This window comes from Psammomys obesus, unplaced genomic scaffold (genome assembly GCF_907164565.1).
Source record: "Psammomys obesus unplaced genomic scaffold, mPsaObe1.curated_primary_1811, whole genome shotgun sequence".
Classification (NCBI taxonomy): domain Eukaryota; kingdom Metazoa; phylum Chordata; class Mammalia; order Rodentia; family Muridae; genus Psammomys; species Psammomys obesus.
Window position 1 is genome coordinate 30,871,337 of NW_026596051.1, and position 22,185 is coordinate 30,893,521.

At 38.1% G+C, this 22,185-nt stretch overlaps 1 protein-coding gene across 3 annotated transcripts in view; it reads right to left on the reverse strand.

The window, feature by feature from the left end:
• Nucleotides 1–22,185, reverse strand: part of Kcnip4 (potassium voltage-gated channel interacting protein 4) — a 413,147-nt gene that overhangs the window by 11,841 nt on the left and 379,121 nt on the right. For all 3 annotated transcript variants that reach the window (XM_055623972.1, XM_055623971.1, XM_055623973.1), the window contains exons 3-4: nucleotides 14,563–14,632; nucleotides 3,504–3,574 (exon numbers count right to left, since the gene is read on the reverse strand). In XM_055623972.1, coding sequence (XP_055479947.1) covers nucleotides 3,504–3,574; nucleotides 14,563–14,632 — 141 coding nt within the window. The remainder of the gene's footprint in view (nucleotides 1–3,503; nucleotides 3,575–14,562; nucleotides 14,633–22,185) is intronic.

A 22,185-nucleotide genomic window follows, 5' to 3' on the forward strand; every position in this document is an offset into this window, starting at 1 on the left:
TCTATCTATCTATCTATCTATCTATCTATCTATCTATCTATCTATCTATCATCTACCAATCTATCTACCATCACCAATCTCCTGTATATCCTCTTTGTTCTATCTATGATCTAGCTATCTTTCTACATACCATCATTATCTACGACCTCAATCAAAGGATATTTAAAGCTTCCCAGTGACTGTACAATAAAAGCTAATTTGTCATTTACATACAGTGACATAAAGTGAAAGGCATTCTGATTCGTCAAGTATCCAGGTTTCTTCCACTGCACTGCAAGATTTTCCACAGATGAGAATGGATGAAAAATTATTCCCACAACTTTCTGTCCACAAAACTCCACTTCAGTGCAAGAGAAGCCAGGAACAATCTAAGCATGGACACCAAGAGCCAATAGCTGTTGTGTTTATCCTTATCATATTTTATTGAACAGATATAAAGCATTTGGTTGGAGTTTCCTGTAGACTTTGTTGAAGACATTAATACTATGCATGTACTAGCTGGGCACGGTGGCTTACGTCTGTAATCCCAATGCTAGGGGAGGCAGAGAAGGGCAGATCTCTGTGAGTTTGAGGCCAGCCTGCTCTACAAAGCGATTCTAGGACAGGCAAGACTACACAGACAAACACTGTCTCTAAAAAACAAATAGATACATTATATATATTATGTTATATATTATATATAATTAGATATAAACAAATATATATACATAACATGTATATATACCTATTACATAATCTATATGGACTGAATATACAGATCTTAGCTATTAACTATCTATTCATTTATGTTGTTTTGTCTCTAAAGTATGAAGTCTTTTGAAGACAAAATCTAGCCAGCTATCAAAATTTCAAGTGGGAAATATGTATGTGATTGGAGAACCATATGTGTACCAACCGCCCTTTGAGGCCTAAATTTGAATCTTGAGTGTTTTATATTCTGTGTAACTATGGCCGGGTATTTAACTTTTTGATTCCCTTTTTTCAGTTGCTAAAAGGAGATAACTATAGTACTATAGTTAAAGATTCACATTGTATAATTAACTCAATGCCTAAAGCAATGAAAGCTAAACAATCATGGGTGTGTGTGTTATCACTGAGTTAGCAACTGTTGCTAATTTTGAGTACTCAATCAGTAAATGCTTATTACAATGAGATAAAAATCTGTCATAATATCACAGAGTAGTCATCTAGGCCTTTGCCTGAATATATTTAAAGATTCTAGATTACATTGTAATCTAATGTAATATGGTGACAAATGCCAAAATTAATTACCATTATTAGAAAATTCCTAAAGTAATAAATGTTACAACTAAAATCTAATAAATACTGAGCATTTATTTAGTGCCTGGCTCAGAACCAAACCCAACACTCCCATTATGATTTTTCCATGAAAATGTTGATCCCTGAACCTGTCTCACTGCTGATGTTGTAGTGATATGAATATTAAGGTTTAGAAGGTTGAAATACTAAATCCAGGGCCCCACAGTCCCTTGGTACCAAGGAGATTTGACTCAGTAATAATCAAAAACAATTCCCTTCAGACTTGCTCATTTTGTCCTTCACCTTTAAGGAAATACTGGAAACCTTTCGTATTTCTTTATCTCAAAATCAGATGGACTCCGCTGTTTGTTTTTTTTTTTTTTTTCCAGGATGCTATTGCTATTAAAAATCTGTTTCTTCCCATATCCCCCCTCGTTTCAAAACCTTTAACTGCAGTTCAGTTTTTCATTACCTCCTGTCTGGACTCTTAGAATAAATAGCTTCTAATTGCCCTCCCCATTTTGGGAACATAACTCACACACATGAACAGTCCTGTTGAAAGTTCCTCAGGGGTCCTTATCTCCTACAACACAGTCTTCCGCCTCCTTAGTTGGCAGCCTGCCTGAGGTGTGGCCTCTGCTTCCTTTCCTAACCCTCTCTCCTGGCTCACATCCTTGCGTTCTGTCTTTCAGAAGATCTGCAGATGTTTTCTCTGTATTCCCAGGGTGATATTCTCCACTCAGGCTCTGCCTCATGCTTCCCGTCTCAACCTGTATACCCTTTATTTTTGCTAGTTTCTCAAGACATAATACATAAAAACCACCAGATAGGCTTTGCTGCTACAGTCCCTTCTGCCTCTGTTTCATTTTCCTAGCTAGTCTCATTTCATCGTCTCACATACTTTTGAAGATCCTTATTAGAATTTCTGTTCATGTGTGTCAGCTACATCCTCCTCCACTCCCCCACCCCTCAAAATAGAAAATATATTTCCTAAATGTCATCATTCACACTCCTTAGTATCTTCCCGACTGCCTATATATCATTATGATTTATAGACATGATGAACTTACAAAATAAGATAATAGATACTTTATCAGGACCAAATACCCTCAGTCAGAATATAAGCAAATCTCTGAATAAAATATCTTCTCAGTTTTCTTAACAAAAATAAAAGTCACAGATAGCGATTACAAGTTCATATTCCATTTATTCTTCAAAAATTCGCAATTAAATGCTACCTGTGACCTGCTATGCACATGATGAATCTCACAAAAGACATCATTCTCTCTACTCATACCTGTGGTGCGAAACCACATGCCACGCGAGGTCCCTCTGCGCTCGAAATTTGTGAGTGTAAAGGACATCTAATACTAGATGGTTACAAAGTGATTAAAAAGGAAGAGATTGGCCTTTGGGCCATGGGAAGTCACAGATATTTATTGCGTGTATATTTCTCCTGTCCTTTAGTGCTTGTTTGTCACAGGCCATGCTCTTGGAGGCAACAGGCATCTGGGCCAGGAGGTGCTGGACCCCTGATGGTAATATAAGCAAATCTGTCTATCTATCTGTCTATCTATTTTTCTATCTATCTATCTATCTATCTATCTATCTATCTATCTATCTATCTATCTATCTGTCCATTATCTTCTATCTATCATCTTTTCCATCTCTGTGTGTTTATGTGTGTGGGTGTAAGAGAGGAGAAAGAAAAACATCGTTTTATAGATTCTTATATTACATATTTCATGAATAGTACTGCAAGCTTTTACTTTAGGTCACTTGAAAGTTTTAATTTCATTGCAAATTCCTGGGGCTGGAGAAGGCAGCATTTTTGTTTTTGTTTTTGTTTTTTCTGTATTAAATATCTTGCCTTATCTACATTTACTAGGCTCCTCCAGCCGAGTTTAAGTATATTGCATCTATATTTTCACGACATGCCATAGTGACTAATCCATAGTAATTGCCATTAAATGTTAGTGAAACATTTGCCTTCTTGGGTTGTCCTTATGCTGAGGAAAGTCTGCACAAACAGCTAGCATATATTTGATAGTGCATTAGTGTGTGTTGTAATTTGTCCAGCACTGCAAAGATGAGATCAGCTACATGGCAACTTAGTAAGGACAAGAAGGCGTTCTTCACCTTTTCTAAAATAAGCAAATATCAAACTCTTTCTTGCTAAAAGATTAAAATTTCTTTCACAGTGTCTTACATCAAATGGGGCAGAACAGGACTGGAAGGCTTACCTCAAAGCTCACAGCTCCGTTGTGGTCCGTATCAAATGCATTGAACAGAAAATGCGCATATGTTGTAGAGTCTGAAACATGGAGAAGGGGATACCCTTCAGTTAGGGTTTCTATAACTACCCCTTTTCCGTTAAAGTGTATTTTGATCTCTGCCGCCCACTCTTTCTGTAGTGAATTGCAACTTAAAACTCATAGGAATGAGCTACATTCTGAGGCCATTGGTGGCATGTTCTGAACCTCTGGCTAGGATTAATCTCAACACATGAGATTGTGGGTATTGATCTCAGCCCCTGAAATGAGTACTGGTCCCATAGGTGGATGTCAAGATTATAGAGACATGTCTGTACATTGTTTGGTGTTTGGCAAAATTTTATGTCCATAAGTAATGAGAACCCAAATAATGAGACACGCAAGAGTATCATTATTATTTCTGTCCTTACCAAGATTGTCATTGTTCTTATGCTAAGAGAAGTATTTTTGTATGTAGAAAGGTTGTAAAACTTACCCAAAGTCACCTAGTCACTAAGCTGTAGACCTGAGGCATGAAAGTTCTGAGGCAGTCCTATAACCAGTAAATTTGGCTGGCGGCTTTGGGACAGTGGTGATTTAGGAAGCTTCTGGTGGTTCACACATAGAGGATTGTGTAGAACTTGAGATTCTGCCACTATCCTGCCTGTGTCATGGGTGGGATTTACTGCTATGAATAACAAGGACAAAAATGGATGATTCAGTGTCCTCACTGTCTCTGATTCGGTCTAAGGTCACTTCACTGAAGGTCTCTGAAATTTAAGTCTTCCCTCGTGTTTGTTTCTCTTGTCTACTCTTTCTCTCCCTTTTGCTTTTCCAATGTCTAACTAATCTCTGAGCTTTCTTCAGTTTTCATTTTAAAAGCATTTCTCTTTGTTTTCTTTTCTTAATGCCCAGCTTTATTCTTTAAATGCTTTGTGCTCAATTCTTGATCAGATTTACATGATTATGTTAAATGCTTCCTCTCCTGGGCTTTAGCCTTTAATCTTCACCCTACAAAAATGTAACCTTTTAGTCTTTTCCTTCTAGCCCTTTATCTGTTGCCTTAAAAGCTCATTAATTTCTATTTCATGACTTCTGGTTTTTATTTTTACTGGGATTTTTTATAATTTCTATTTCTTTTTGACATTATGAATTGCTTTTAAAGCTGCCATGGAACTGAAGCCTAGTAGCATGGATAAGGAATTACCTTTTCCCAAGGAAAACAAATACCCCTGCTTTTCCTCTTTCCAAGTCTCTCCATTCTGTCAGAGGGAGTCCAAACTTCTCTCTGCACTCTAGAGATTATGAGCTATTTAGTAATGTTTTCCCTCCATGTTTCATCGGAGTCATTGGTTGTTAACATAAAGGTAATGCATCTCAAAGCTGACTGCACATTTCATCTCTCAAAGATGAGGGTAGCAGCTCCCCTCATCGCCTCATTGCTAACTACAGTATAATACATCAATGACTTTAACCATGTGAATTTTACCTATTTCTCTCTCTGTGTTTCTTTGTGTTTATACTTTTCTCTGTCTGTCTGTCTTTGTCTCTCTCTCTCTCTCTCTGTGTGTGTGTGTGTGTGTTTGTGTGTGTTTGTGTGTGTGTGTGCATATCTGTGTATGTGGGGGGGTTCCTGCCTGTATGGGCATGTGTATTTGCACACGCATGCGTAAATGTAGACAAGTTGTCAATATTGGCTATCTCTGTCTATCACTTTCTGCCTTAGTTTTGATGACAGGGTTTCTCACTGAACATGGAAGTTGCCATTTTAGATAGGCAGGCTGGCTATGAGCCTCTGGGAAGCATCTGCATACTGGAGTCACAAATGCACACCAGCACACCTGGCGTTTATATGCGTATAGGGAATCTGAGCTCAGTTCTTCATACTTGGGCAATTAACTAAGCCATCTTCCCAGCCCCATTAACATTATTTTCAGTCAGTTAACCAGTCACCCAAATTGGGTCCATGCAATGTGTGAAACTGGCAGCATTTAGATTGATACTTGTGTGGTATTGATAATTTCTAGAAAGAAGTTATTTTGGATGTGAGACCAGGGATTTAGTTGCAATTGACTTAGTTCAATTGTTGGAAAATTTTATTATATAATAATGAAGAATTGGCAGCCTATTCAGGTTTGGAAAGTTGTTTTGCACTCAATAATACTTTTCACATACTTCTTAAACTCTTTATAATTCCAAGGAGGTATGAGCTTATGGGTGCCATATTATTTCCAAGGGAAGAAAAAAAATAAGTTTTGCATAGTTTATAATGAGCTTAATTAGCGAGTCTCTTGTCACTGTGTTTAGATAATTAAGGTAAATATCTTTACCTTAGCTAGCAAAACTCACCATGAATAATGGCTCATAATAGACAATGCTTGCACTTTTTAATTTAAAAAACAAGACAATATAGGCGTGTGATAATTATTCTTCTCAAATGGTATCTCGTTAGTTTCAATGCTTGACACGTAGCAATGACACTCTCAATGTTTACACTGATGTGGATCAGGGGACTTCTTGTTTGTCACTGCACCTTGACAATTCTCTTGAAAGTTTAGCCAATTTTTCAGCCTAATTTTATCATGCAGAGAAGTCTTGCTAATAGAAAAATAAAATCAGAGTGCATGACTTTGAATCTCAGCATTTTCAAAGACTAACAGTGTGGCCTTGTATCAATCAATACTTCTGTGACTCAGTTTCTGCATCCATAAATAATAGTGATACTAGCTTATACTTTATAGAACCAGCAGGAAGTTTTAATGAGATATTACATGTACAAAGTTTTCATAATAGTCACAGAAACCTATTAGATGTTCAGTGACTATTAGTTGTCATTACTGTTCTAATGCTTGAATTTCATCTAATAGTTTGATCCAATAGCTTAAGCCATGAAAATATCTCAGACTTAGGAGTTAAATTAATTCGATGGAGTTTTTTCTTCCCATCTAAATTCTACCCCATCTGGACACAAGTGCTATGTGTAGGAGTAGTCCAACATATTCAAATACGGAATTCAAGGCATTGTTATTCTGCAGATCTGTATGTGTGAATAGTAGTCTCTGTCAGTGAGTCCTCTAAGACCAGGGGTGGAATTCGGTGGTAGAGAATGAATTTTCCCTGTGAAAGACTGGGGGTTCAAGCACCCCATTCCCTCAAAAGTAACAGCAATCTCAGGTCGTTTTGGTATGCACCTCCCTGATGGCTAAGGACATTGAGCATTTCATTAAGTGTATCTCTGCCATTCTATATTCCTCTACAGAGAATTCTCCGTTTAGCTCCGTACCTCATTTTTTAATTGGATTACTTGATTTGTTGCTGTTTAACTTCTTGAGTTCTTTACATATTCTGGATATCAGCCCTCTGTCAGACATAGGGTTTGTGAAATTCCTTTCCCAGTCTGTAGGCTGTCGTTTTGTTATGATGACAGTGTCTTTTGCTTTACAGAAGCTTTTCAGTTTCATGAAGTCCCATTTATTGATTGTTGCTCTTAGAGCCTGTGCTGTTGGTGTTTTGTTCAGGAAGTTGTCTCCTGTACCAATGAGTTCCAGGTTCTTCCCCACTTTTTTCTTCTGACAGGTTTAGTGTGTCTGGTTATATTGAGGTCTTTGATCCATTTGGACTTTAATATTGTGCAGGGTGATAAGTATAGATCTATTTGCATTTTTCTACAGGTAAACATCCAGTTAGACCAGCACCATGTGTTGAAGATGCTGTCTTTTTTCAATTGAATGGTTTTGGCTTCTGGTCAAAAATCAAGTACCTGTAGGTGTGTGGGTTTATTTCTGGGTCTTTAATTTAATTCCATTGATCTACCTTTCTGTTTCTATGCCAATACCATGCAGTTTTTTATTATTATTGCTCTGTAGTACAGCTTGAGATCAGGGATGTAGATATCTCCAGAAGATCTGTTGTTGCAAAGGATTGTTTTGGAAATTCTATGGCTAAAATAAAAACTCAAGTGATTACACATGCTGGAGAGGTTGTGGAGAAAGAGGAACCCTCCTCCATTGCTGGTGGGAATATAAACTTGTACAATCACTTTGGAAATTAATCTGGTGCTTTCTTTGACAATTAGGAATAATGTTTCCTAACCCAGATGTTCCTCAGTTGAGGAATGGATACAGAAATTGTGGTACTTTTACACAATGGAATACTACTCAGCAATTAAAAACGAGGAAATCATGAAATTTGCAGGCAAATGGTGGGACCTAGAAACGCTCATCCTGAGTCAGGTATCCCAAAAGCAGAAAGACACATATGGTATATACTCACTTATATATACCTATAAGATGGGATAAAAATACTGAAATCTATACAACTAAAGAAGATAAACAAGAAAGAGGACACAGGGTAAGATGATCAATTCTCACTTAGAAAGACAAATGGGATGGACATTGGATGTAGGAGCAAACAAGTAACAGGACAGGAGCCTACCACAGTGGGCCTCTGAAAGACTCCACCTAGCAGTGTATCAAAGCAGATATTAAGACTCATAACCAAACCTTCGGCAGAGTGCAGGGAATCAAAAAGAAGGGGGGGGGGAGAGAGTTAATATGACCTGGAGAGGACGGGAGTTCCACAAGGACCAAATATATGTGGGCACAGGGGTCTTTTATGAGACTGTTTCTCCAAACAAGAACCATGTATGGATGCAACATAGAGCCTCTGCTCACATGTAGCCCATGGTAGCTCAGTATCCAAGTGGGTACCCTATAAGGGGAACAGGGACTGTTTCTGACATAAACTCAATGGCAGGCTCTTTGACCTCCTTCCCCCTCCACCCCCCAGGGAGGAGCAAGCCTGCTAGGCCACAGAGGAGGACTTTGCAGCCAATCCTGAAGACACCTGATAAACAAGTATCAGATGAAAAGGGAGGAGGTTCTCCCCTATCAGTGGACTTGGAAAGGAGCAGGGAGGAGATGAGGGTGGGAGGGTGGGATTGGGAGGGAAAGAGGGAGCAGGATACAGCAGGGATACAAAGTTAACAAACTGTAACTAGTATTTAAAAAAATTAAAAAAATTTAATAACTACAAAAAAAAAAAAGGAAAAGGAATAGTGTTTCCTCAAGATCCAGCTATACCACTCCTAGGCATATATTCAAAAGATGCTCAAGTACACAACAAGGACATTTGCTCAACCATGTTCATAGTAGTTTTATTCGTAATAGCCAGAACCTGGAAACAACCCAGAATAGAGGAATGGATACACAAATTGTGGTACATTTACACAATGGAATACTACTCAGCAATTAAAAACAAGGAAATCATGAAATTTTCAGGCAAATGGTGGGGTCTAGAAAAGATCATCTTGAGTGAGGTATACCAGAAGCAGAAAGACACACATGGTATATACTCACTTATAAGTGGATACTAGACCTATAAGATAGGATAAACATACTAAAATCTGTATACCCAAAGAAGCTAAACAAGAAGGAGGTCCCAGGGTAAGATGATCAATCCTCACTTAGAAAGACAAATGGGATGGACATTGAATATAGGAGAAAACAAGAAACACGACAGGAGCCTACCATAGAGCATCTCTGAAAGACTTTACTTTGCAGTTTATCAAAGCAGATGCTGAGACCTTGGGCAGAGTGCAAGAAATCATATGAAAGAAGGGGAAGTTAGTAAGATCTGGAGAGGACAGGAGCTCCACAAGGACCAAACATATCTGGGTGCAGAGGTCTTTTCTGAGATTGATTCTCCAACCAAGGACTATGAATGAATATAACCTAGAACCCCTGCTCGGATGGAGCCCATTGCAGCTCAGTATCCAAGTGAGTTCCCTAGTAAGGGGAACAGGGACTCCCTGACATGAACTCAGTGGTTGGCTTTTTGATCTCCCCACTCCTGAGGGAGGAACAGCCTTAACAGGTCACAGAAGTGAACATTGTAGCCAGTCCTGATGATATCTAATAAGCTAAAGTCAGATGGAATGGGAGGAGGACCTCCCCTATCAGTGGATTTAGAGAGGGTCAGGGAGGAGATGAGGGAGAAAGGGTGGGATTGAAAGGGAATGAGTTAGGGGGCTGCAGCTGAGATATAAACTATAATTAATATAAAAAATAAAAATTTAATTTAAAAAACAACAGCAATCAACACCAATGAGTTCTCTTTCTTCCTGTTAACTATACTGAAAATTATTGCCTGGAATGAGAAATACATACATTATATAGCAATTTGTATATTGTTAATTATTTAGTTTAATCTTTATATCCAGAGAAGCCAAGTACATGCCTCAAGTGCTTTGTGTATGATGGCTGTCCAGTGGATATTTTTGGGCACGTTATTCTGGCTTGAGCTTATTCACTCACCCCTTTAATATCTGCTAATTGAGAATCTAGCATAGTCAAAGTAAGTGGAATGTTCCTGTAACACAAGCAGAGTTGGTCTAGAAACTTTCATTTCCCCCAAGATATTATAGTGCTTTATGTGCTTAGAGTGACACACTTAATCCTTCTACTGTAAATAGTGAAACTTGGCAACACACACTTGCACTAGCAAGTCTTTCTCCAACTCATTGCTTTAAGCTAAGCATCCTTTATCTGCCTGCAAGAAACTCTCCTCAGTATGTCTATGCTGACATCCATTCAGAACACTAAAAGCCTTGCTCAGTAAACTGCCAGGAAGCTGACACAATACACATTGTGCAGGGACTTCTAGATATAAGAAAAAGTATTTTATTTTTGTGTAGGACATAGTGAGATGTGGTGATTTATTGGTACTTCATTGTTATTGTTCATAACTTGAGAAACCTGTTGCTGTCAGACTATCAACCCAGAATAAAAGATGATTCCATTGAAGACGAAGACAGTTACAATATGAATCTGCTTGCCATCGGAGATTGTGTTCTTCCTGAAACCATTTTTCCTTTGCAGGCATCACTGTGAGCTGTAATTTGCATGCATCGTATTAATTTTTAAATGGTAAGTCATCATTCTTAGAAATATCTCATTGTCTTCAGTGACGTACCTTTAGATTTATGCATTCAATTAACAGGAATAATCAAAGAATTTTTAAGCGCCAGAATGCGATTTTTCTGCCTCAAATCCCTTCAGATTTGTGAGAAGAATCCTTTGCAAGTAGATTTCTCTCTTTAACTAGACATCCTCTAATGTAAAAATATTCTTTTTCAAATAAAATTAGCATTTTAATGTAGAGTGCATCCTAAGCCGTAGTATGTAATAACTTTCATTAAAAAATAAATAATAGCAAAGATTTCCATTTATTTTTAATCTTTGATATTTATACCTGCTCTTACGTTGGTAAACACAAAGACAGTACACAAGGTCTTTCTTTAAAAATGTTAAAGTAATTTAGCTTTACATCATATACATGCAATCAGATAGACAGATGGTACCAAATATTCTCTCTCTCCTTCTCTCTCTCTTTCACTTTAATTTTGGGGATCAAATTCAGGGCCTTAGAAATGCTAGGCAAGCCCTCTTTCTTTGATCTATACCTCAAATTATTTTTTCATTAACGGGCTCATTACAACAGTACAACTGTGGCGTGTGTTGTATCATAGTTAGACTCAGCTGTCAACCTGAACCCTGGGAAGAGGGTTGAATTGCTCAGGTCAGCTTCTTAATTGCTATTTGACACAGGAGGATCCTATCCACTGTGGGCAGTGCTATCCCTAGGAAGATGAGCCAGGATGTATATAAAAAGATGTTCGAGCAAACCAGTAAACAGTGTTCCTTTCTAGTTTCTGCTTTAAACTGCTGCCTTGAGTTCCTGACCTGAATTTCTTCAATGATGAAATATGACCTGGAAGTGTAAGAAGAATTTTTTTTTTTTTTTGTCAAGAGTGTTTTATCACAGCAAGAGAAACCAAACTGGAAAAGGTGGATATAGCAAATAGCTACTGATGTCTTATAGAGCGTGCTTCTTCTTGGCATTGAAGTCACAAAGGGCAGAAGAGTTGTGGTTGCAGCAAATCTATATACATCTAAGAAAGCATCCTTTTGGTTTATTGGCATTTTAATTCTTAAAAAAAAAAAAAAAAAAAAAAAAAAAAAAACCTTTACTTAAACTTCAGTTTTGATAACAAATGCACAGAGTTGTCTTAAAATCACTGAAATACCCAAAAGTAAATGGATTACACATCGAAAGAAAACATGTTTTTTTATATGAACAATTAACATTAACAATTAACATGGGTACACTTCAGAGGGAGTTTTATAATTATTACTCAAGATACTAGCCACCATGTGAGAGGGTATCTTCACCCTTTTATTTCCTCAGTCCTTCATTTGTTCATACGTTGCTTTCATGCAACAAGTATGTATCAAGCTTTGTTATTCACTGTGAACACAACAGTCAACAAAATGGTGAAAAACTTCCTCTTCTTTGGAGTTGACATTCTGATGGTGTGAAAAGATAGTAAACAATTAGAAGAAGTGTGCACTGGGAAGAATTTAATCCTAGTCCCAGGGATGTGTGTGCTCAGTTAAGGCCCAGAAGCAACGATGTGATGATACTGCTGTTTGGGCTAAATATCAAGAAGGGCACATGGCTAGAATGGAAAGAGAAATAGAGATTGTGGAAGCCGAAGGTAGAAGGAGGAAAGGAGAGAGGGAAGGAGGGAGGGAAAGAGATAAATAGAGAGAGAAAGAGAGAAGAGAGAATATGCCCTGGGGGGTGTGTGGCAGTGACCATGATGGCAGTGCATGTTGTGACACATACTTTGCATTTTGGAAGCTTTCAGGAGGAACTGCGACCCAATCTGGCCTGTATTTTAACAGGAAAGTTGACCATGTTCAGGAGAAAAGGTATCAGCCGGAGGGGCCAGTTCAGATACTCCGAGCTTACTTTGGCAGGCAATTGTTTTGTTTTGTTGTTTTACGTGACAAGTGTCTTAGAAAGGTGACGGCTGTGTAAATGGCAAAGTCTACTGTGGCCACAAGCACGGGAGGCCACAGTAGTTGCCTGCTGTGTAGAAGAGATTTGAGAGCTAAATTGCAGGGCTAGGTATTCTTCTTAACTCTTCCTGTAAAATTTTCCTAGACTATAATTTATGCCCTCGCTAGGTTCTATTCTATGACTGTTCCTGGAGATTTGAATCCTATGTGTGCTAAGCACTCTGTATTAAGAAAGCTACCAAAGTTCTCTCTTTGCAAGAGCTTTCTTTGCATGTAAAGTTCCAGCCTTTGTTACACTAAAAAACAAACTCCTCTACCTTATCTGCCTCATACTGTTTTTCTGCTTTCTTCACACCTCTTTCCTTTCCCTGCCAAGCTGTCTTCAAGTGCTTTCTCTATTGACTGTTACCTTTCTGTAAACCTCCCATTTACCCTCTTGGTTTTTAGTTGGAGCTCTGTCTATACCTGACATCCCCCATGAAGGTTGTTCAGCTCAGGCTCAACAATGATCTCCATGTCCTCCATACTGTCAAATTCTCCATACTGAGAATGGATTCATATCCTTGTCTTCCTGGAATTCCTGGAGGACCTGAAGTTAATGTCAGCTCTTCTTCACGGACTTGTTTTCTTCCAGTACTCTGACTCTCATGCTTGACTCACAAGGATGTCCACGTTGTATCAACATAGCATTCCAAGTAATCTCCATGTAGGTCAGCTCACTACATCATTGTTAATAAGTTCGAAATCTCCGTCATTTTCTCTGACTTCTCTTTTGATCTTCAGATTTTTACTGATTTTTTATTAATTGATTTTTATTGGTACTAAGTGTTCACAGACTACTCAGATGTAACTTGTTCAAAGTTGAGATCATTATATCCCAATTCTTCTTGTAACAAATTACCTGCTGTTTATGAGAATCCTGGACATTATCACCAGGCTTTACTCTCTTTTTATACCACACAAGTCAACTACTTACTAATATCCTATGAGCTTCCCACCTTTGTTACTATGCTCTCTCTTTATTGATACTCCATTTTCCTAGACTGAGGGCTCTTTGCTGTTTTCTAAAGGTGAAAGACATCACCCTGAACAGGAAAGCTCCTGAAAAGATGATGAGGCTGGAGATAAGCTTATTATATTTCAGAACTGAATTTGCCTCTTAACATTAATTTGCATATGTATAGAAAAAATCACAGGTAATGGGCTGAGTGAAGGAGGATGAGGCATTCTAGAACTAGGCATACATTGGATACTCCTGCATTATCCACAGGGTTAGCTCAGATCAATTTACTGGAATAGTCCCTTTTTAATTGTCCATGATTCAGCAGAACATCTAATTATGTCTACAGCTGGTTCCCATAGTACTCTTCTTAACTCCACATCTTCCAAGTCATACTTTACATTGACTCTGATTAATACTGTCCCTCTGCTAACTAGATTTTAGTATACATATATTTGAAGAGGGGCACATCCCTTTGCTCTGGCTGAGCACACACTGGTCTCAAAAGACAGGTTGGAGGAGACACAATGCCACCTACATCTCTTCACTCACCTTTATCATGTAGGCAGCCCCATCATAATACCCTGAGATTTATTGGATCTAAAATTACATCTTGATTTTTACTCATTTTTTTCAAGTGGCAGGTTACAGTAAGAAGTTACTGGAAGGAAAAGGAAATAACATAAAGTAGACTAGCTAGAGCTATACAAAAAAACTAGGTTATAACCCAGATCTGCCACTGAGTTGATGTGTGACCCTGATCGAATCATTTAACCTCGCTAGGCCCCAGATTTCACATCTGTAAATTGAAGGTAATTGCATTTGCCCTAATTTTGAGAGATGAGAAAATCAAATGAGTACCACAATGAACATGATAGAGCCTTAAGCCATTTTGAGGACCCCTGATACAGGTCAAAAAGCAGTGTGCATGTGAGAGCATTCATCATTCAGGGCACATGGGATTACTCGCATTAAACTGAGAAATAGCCCTTTAGAGATTCAATGTTGTGAATGTAGCTTAGTTTTATAATACACTCAAAATTCTATGAGCTTCTATGCTGTGCATTAATTATTTTACATGAATATTAAAAATGTAGAGCCACACAATGAAAGATTTAACCCAATTCAAGATTGCATGCCTAACTGTAAGTCTGAGAATATGTTCACAAGTCCACAATGTACCTACCTCCCTGTGGAAAGAACTGAGAGTAAATCTCCTTGAAGGTTTCTTCATTAACAACACCACTGGGGCATTCCTAGAGAAAGCAGCAAAAAGTAGTATGAGCAAAGTCTTCATAAAAGGGATTTTGTATATTTTGAATGGAACTGAAGGCTGTGCAAAGATGCACCAAGTAGATTAACCATCATTTACACACACACACACACACACACACAGGATTTTTAGAGAAAGTGTTCTTTTTCTCTCCAATTCGAGGAATATAAAACTGAAGGTTTAAATATCTTTTCATATGGAGCACTACCTTCATTTGCTTTCAGTTGCTGTAATAATGATCATTACCAAAAGCAACTTTGGGAGGAAATGGCTAATTTTGCCTTCCAGCTTACAGTCTATCACTGAAGAGCTTCAGGGAAGGAACCTGAGAGCAGGATCCCAAGGAGAAGAAATGGAGTTCTGCTTACTGACTTACTCTGTAAGCTTGCACAGCGTACTTTTTTTTTTAATTTTATTTTTTTCTTATCAGTTACATTTTATTAACTCTGTATCCCAGCCGTATCCCGCTCCCTCATTCCCTCCCAGTCCCTCCTCCCTCCCTCATCTCCACCGTGCCCTTTGCCAAGTCCACTGATAGAGGGGACCTCCTCCCCATTCATCTGATCCTGTTTTATCAGGTATCTTCAGGACTGGCTGCAAAGCTCTCCTCTGTGGCCTAACAGGACTGCTCCTCCCTTGGGGGGTGGGGAGGCCAAAGAGCCAGTTATTGAGTTCCTGTTAGAAATAGTCCTTGTTCCCCTCACTATGGGAAACCAATTGATGTAGCCTGTGGTAGCTCAGTAACCAATTGGTTTCCCACAGCCTACTTTCTTAAAGCACCCAGGATGACCAGCTCAGTAGTGACAATTTCCTCAGTGAACTGGGCCCTGTGTCATCAATCACTAATCAAGAAAATGCACCACAGACTTGCCCACAAAACAAACTAATGGGGGTGATTCCTTAAATGAGGTTTCTCTTTCCCAGGTAGGTCTAGACTATGCCAACTTAACAAACAAAACGACAAAACTTACAAGTACAAAAGCTAGCCAGGAAAGCACCAAAACTTTTCTGGCATTAGATGGATTAGATTGTATAAAGAACATGCATGTTTGCTATCAATGAGGTAACAGGACATTGAATTGTCTTGCTTTTTTTTTTTTTTGGCATGCCACTGAAATACTGCAATACACTCCAACAGTCAATGATGGATCTTTGTTTTGTGACTTATAGTGCAAATGTTTTTTTTTTTTTAATTCATATAGTATTGGCTTCCATTAGGAAATGATATTGATTATTATATGTCTAAAGTAGCTCCTCCCCCCCAAAAAAAAGCTTCAAACAGAAATATGATTCCTAGTATTAAGTTGCTGTTCTGGAGCACAGAAGGATATGGACATTTAAAAGTGACCTTGTGTAAGAAAGGACCTTCTGAACTGTTGGAGAAGTTGGCTTTCTTTTTTTTTAATATTATTATTATTATTATTATTAATTACACTTTATTCATTTTGAAGTTGGCTTTCAAAGCAACAGAGCTGACCCAACTTTAGTACAACTCCATCTTTCTACTCTTCAAGGGGCTGCTGAGATCCAATGGGTGCTGACCCAGGAATAGCATCACTTTGTTGATCTGTGGGGGACAATAGGCAAGGCTAATTCTCTAAAATTAAAATTTGCATTTCTGTAAGCGTAAAATTTCAGAAGAGTCTGATATTGTCTAGGACCTACAAAGGACTAAGCTAGCAAAGCACAGACTGGGAAGAGGAGCTCTGTTCATTCTGCAGAGGGACACAGAAGTTGGCTCGGGAGTCAGTGGAGTAGCTGCCATGTGAGAACTGAATGATGAGCATTCCAAGGCAGCCCAACATCAGTTCACACATGGATACTGACTGTTCACCCTAGGAGGGGAATCAGTGAGCTCTCATCAGTCATTCTCAGGTGATTCTCATAGCTCCATATTACAAACTCACTCAGGAGGTGATGTTGGAGGGCACAAAGGGACAGTGGATATAAATACAGTACACATTTGCAAAATTAAAAATAAAACTAAAAACTACTTATTACCAAAAACAACCAACGATCCTTTTAAGCCTTAAAATCATGTTTTCACTTTATTACTAAGCTTGTTTGACTACTGTGGGCTTTGTTTATTCCAGGAAGCCAGTTAGTTCTTCACCTGAAATGAGCTTCCTTGGGAGCATTTTCTGTTTTCTCATTGTTCCCATAAGAGGTAAGACCTTTGCTGTGCAAACAATTTAGACTGATAGCTTTGATGTGACTTTTTGTTTACAGAACCTGTCAACATATTAATCCGTCTGTGACAGGTAGCCAGAATATCTCCATTCTTGTACAGGGATGGACCAGAAAGCACTTGGTTATCCAACGAGGCAGAGGGGAAGATGTAAGTGGGCTTGGGACTTTTCCAGTTTATTAAGTTCTTTTCAAACGAGAAGAGCTCTATGGAAACAATAGTGACTCCAAATCTAAGACTATTGAAGCAAAGAAAAGAGAAACAAATAAATAAACATGAAAAACAAAAACTCAAGCAAACAAACAGGCCAAAAAAAAAAAAAAATACATGTTTTATGAGCTGCTTTTTTCTGTGACCAGGGACCGGAATAAGGTCTAGCCTCATTCTGGATGGTTCAGTGAACGTATTTATGAATAAAATTTACACTTATATTGGTGACTTTTTCTAAAGGAATTCATTGTCTTCAATGCTGGTGAGTTTCACTCTGTCTCATTAAAGGATTGAAAAGAGCAAGTTTTATAGTCTTTCTGTTTTTTTACATATTAAAATTTAATTTTTAATTTACTATGATAATTACATTTTTGTTGTGTTAACATAAAATTAATAACATACCTTACTAAAATAATATATTAATTTTAGCAAATTTATTGATAAAGTATTAACATTTAGCATACACTTCTTTTTTAAGTTTATTTTTTATATTTATTACTGTTTATTCACTTTGTATCCCAGCTGTAGCCTCTTCCCTCATCCACTCCCAATTCTGCCCTCCCTCCCTTTTCTCCCATGCTACTCCCCCAGTCCACTGATAGGGGAGGTCCTCCTCCCCTTCCATCTGACCCTAGCCTATCAGGGCTCATCAGGACTGTCTGCATTGTCTTCTTTTGTGGCTTGGTAAAGCTGCCCTTCCCCTTCAGGAGAAGGTGCTCAAAGAGCCAGCCACTGAGTTCATGTCAGAGACAGCAGAGCCTACAGAGGGCCTTTGATACCCTATCCAGCAGGGTATCAAAGCAGATGCTGAGACTCATAGCCAAACTTTGGGCAGAGTGTAGGAAATCTCATGAAAGAAGGAGGAGATAGAAAGACCTGGAGGGAACTGGAGCTCCACAAGGAGAGGACCAGAACCAAAAAAATCTGGGCCCAGAGGTCTTTTCTGAGACTGATACTTGAACCAAGGATCATTCAAGGAGATAACCTAGAACTCTTGCACAGAGGTAGCCCATGGCAGCTCAATGTCCAAGTGGATTTCCTAGCAAGGAGAACTGGGACTGCCTCTGACAAGTCTTACAGTCTTAAGGGGATTCCCTAGCAGACTGCCTTAGACTTCATCTGCAACATGTGTACATCTCTGGCTCATAAGGATGCAGTTTGAGCTGAAAACATTTCCTAATTGTACATCCTGCTGGCCTCCCACTTCAGAATTTGTATTGGTCCAGCCTACAAGGTATTTTAGCTGCCTGTCAATCAGTCAGTAAGTTTGTCTTTCTCCTCCCCCCTTCTTCTTCCTCCTCTTCTGCTTCTTTTTCTTTCTCTCATTCTTCCCCCTCTTCCTTTTGTTCTTTCTTCCTTTCTGTCTTCTTCTCTTTTTGTGCATATATGAATATATGGTAATATATGAAAGAGTTAAAATCAACACCTACAACTTATAAAAGAAAAATGAAGTAGCACGTCAACACCTACTCACGTAAAAGTTTTGATTAAATAACTCTTGTTGGCAGTAGTGGTTCTATTATAAGAGAAAACGAACACTTTGTGGTTGGCCTTCTTGCACACATAGATTGTGATTTATTAGCTACTTAACTATAAACCATCTGTTTGTGGCCACAAAGGGAAAGAAAATGTTTGGCTGCCTGCCATCAGGTGGACAATTTTTGCACTGTCAGATTTGGAAAACTTTCCCACAGTTAAAGTGATGCCAGCAGAAGCCAAGGGCCAAATATACAGGGCTGCCTATCTTCTGTAACCTTGTCAGCTGCCTTTTGCTTTAAGGCATATTTGATAAATATATTTTATAGTATGAACAGATTGTTAGAAATTGATTGTCTCATAAATGTTTGTTTTACTCATATGTTTTTGTCTGGTGAAACTGTTTTTCAGAAAAAAAATCAAATGCTTCATTGATTTTGAGGGTAGTAGGTATCATATCCATTTCATATTTATTACATTAATTTTCAATTCTAAAATTACACGTTTATACAAATTCTAGAATCTGGTTCTATAGTAAGAAACAAGACAATGCTTTTTTCCTTACAGAGGCTCAAGATTTTTATTCCTGTAAAATTATTTTAAACCCAGAGACATATTAGTACTGCTAACACACTCTTAAGTGTGTGGCCATCCACTGGAGTGGGTTAGACCCTACTAATGCCTTCATCCTCAAAGGAAACCAACTCTCCGTCTCCTGGAAGGTATCAATTGAAAGCAGCTCTTCAGCTAGGAGTGTGATTTCATGCCCAGCTTCTCCATCCATGCTGGAATTTTGTCTTGCTTGCACTTACACGGATCTTGGGTATAGAATGACAACTGTTGTGCTTTTACAGAAATATCTTTTTGTCTGAACACCACCTCCTTGCAGCCATCCACTTCCTCTGGCTTTCACAGTCTTTCCCTATAACTTCAGTATGTGATATTTTCTCAAATACTGTCTGATGTCAAGTTATGGAAAGTAACCAGTAGCATTGATAAATAACCTGTAACATTTGGGAAGTCTATGGAACCTCACTGGTTAACAACATCAACAGAGGTAAACTATTTCTGACATTGGATTTTCTATTTGTTAATCTGTGGTATCTACTAGGATCATTGCCACCCCTTTGGAGGGTAACTTTACTTAAGTTATATATTATATATATGTTATATATACAGTAAGTTTATTTAAGTTACATAGTTTATATGTATATAACATACTGTAGGAAGTTTCTCTATCGGTACTATTTCATATGACTTGTCTAGAAAGTCTGTAGAATTAGTTATCCCTTCTTTGACTCTTGTATCTAACTCCCAACTCCCTTTCACACTTGCTCTTCTAATGTCTATCCTTACATAGCTGTTTATATCATTTGTCTTCTGATAATATATCATGGCACTTTACTGATTTCCCATTCCCAATGAGACGCTATTTCAAATGAGATGCACGTATAGAAATCCACGAAAATGTAGACATAGAGAGTAAACATGCAGTAATTGTTTTTCGGAGCTGAGTTACCTTATTCAAAATGGTCATTTCCAAGTCCATTCACTCAAGCCATTTATATCATGCTGGGAATGGAATATAGGTTTTCATGTATGCATAGTGTACACTTTACCCATTGGGCTACGCCTTCAGCCTTCAACAAGCGTTACTGCGTGCCTTTAGTTTTTAAAGATTCATTTAGTTTACCTTATGCGTAGAGGCTTTGTGCCTGCCTGCACGCATGTGCACCATTTGCATGCCTATTGCCTGTGGGATCGGAAGAGGGCACTGAATACCCCGGGGCTGGAGTTACAGATGATTGGGAGCCACCATCTGGGTGCTGGGAATCAAAAAATAGTCTTGTGCAAGAACAACAGCGCTCTTAACCACTGAGCCAATTCTCCATTCCCACTAAATGCTTTTTAAAAATCTCTTTTGCCTCCTATTGTTCTGAGCATCCAGATACAGAAGTGAGTTCTAACTGACTGCATTTTAATTCCTGTCTAACATAAAGTCCAATAGAACCAAACCTATACTTCTTTGATTCCATCAATTGGCTTGCATTTCTGTTTTACATTTGAATCATTTTGTACCCATCCCACTTTAGGTTTTTAATCATGGTCTCTGAAGGTTTATCTGTGGAAATATCCTCTTTTGGAAAAGCATATAACATCTATTTGGCAGCAAGATTCTCACATCATGTCTGTGATAGGGAAAGCCACACACAAAAGAATGTAATTTCAATTAAAAATTGGAGACATTGATTATTAATTACACACACACACACACAGAGAGAGAGGGGGGATTGTCATTTTTATAGGAACTGTTGCCTTTAGTTCATTAAGGACCATTCTGTCTTCTTCCTCACTATTTAGTTGTTCCTGTCATGAGGAGCTGGTGCTGAAACACACTGTGGCAAAGGCTTGACAGTTAGGCTCAAGAGTTCTGAAAGTGGTGCTCCGTCAAAGACTAAGACGTTAGAGGTTTCCTAGTGTCTTATACTAGGGTGTGATGGCAATTGTGTTTCCACTATTGCTCTTCAACCCCCTCATCATGATTATGGTCAGAATGCAATAAGCATGAAATGCTATTTTCTTGTACATAGCTGCTGTAATTTTGTCAGTTAGTGATGAGATCTCTGCCCTTTGGGACAATATACCCATGCTCCTGACTGCCACTTTGGTTATATTAGCAGTATCATGATATATGATAGGATGAATTTTAGTTATGAAATGGATATTTTGCTACCAGGATATTACTACCAATAAATTTTGGCCTTTTATAATGACAATGTGATGATGAACACATGTTCAATCATGAACATGTTCTTATGATCCAGGCGCTGTCTTGAATGTTTGACATGGGTTGTTCTATTTGGATAGATAGATAGCTAATGACCAATACTGTTTTAAAAGGAAACTACCACACTCCTCTTAATTAGAAAACAAATCAGAGTCTTTTGATTATAGATTCAGGAAATGTTAATGTTCAGAGCAATTTTCAAGATAATCCAGTTTTATACTTCTGCTTTAACATGTGGAGATGAATATCAGTAAGTTTATAATTATTGCACTTCACTACATAATGGGCTGCTAAGTCTTACCAATACTCTAGCTTGACTTTTTTGAGATCTTGACTCATTCACAGATGCCCCAGATGCAGTTCCATCCATGAGATTTATTGGTGTTTTCTGCCAAAGCAGAAACTGTGTAAGTGGAGACAATTTTATCTTTCTTTCGCATTGTTTCTCTCTATAAAATAAAGATAACTTTGGCCTCAGAGAGCTGGTATAAAACTTAATTAAAAGGGTACATAATGACATCTCCGCCTACCTTGCACATTGTGAGTTGTTCCTTAAATAGTTACCAGACTTTGGTAAGCAGAGCTCCATCATAGAGTGGAAGACGGTAACATGAATGTAATATATCAAGGTTAAATTGTGTCTGTTCAAGCTCTTGAACCAATAATAGTATTGGTCTAATGAAATGCGACAATTGTATTAAGTAGATAAGAGTTAGGTCTCTTACTCTTCTATTGCAAATTAAGTTTGTTCTATCTAACATCATCAGCATTAGCTCTCAAATACAGGAAGATGCTGTAATTGTAAGTTACAGCTGAAGAAAACAAAAGTCAAGATTCTAGAAATAAATGCCAATAGAAATTTAGGAAACTTTCA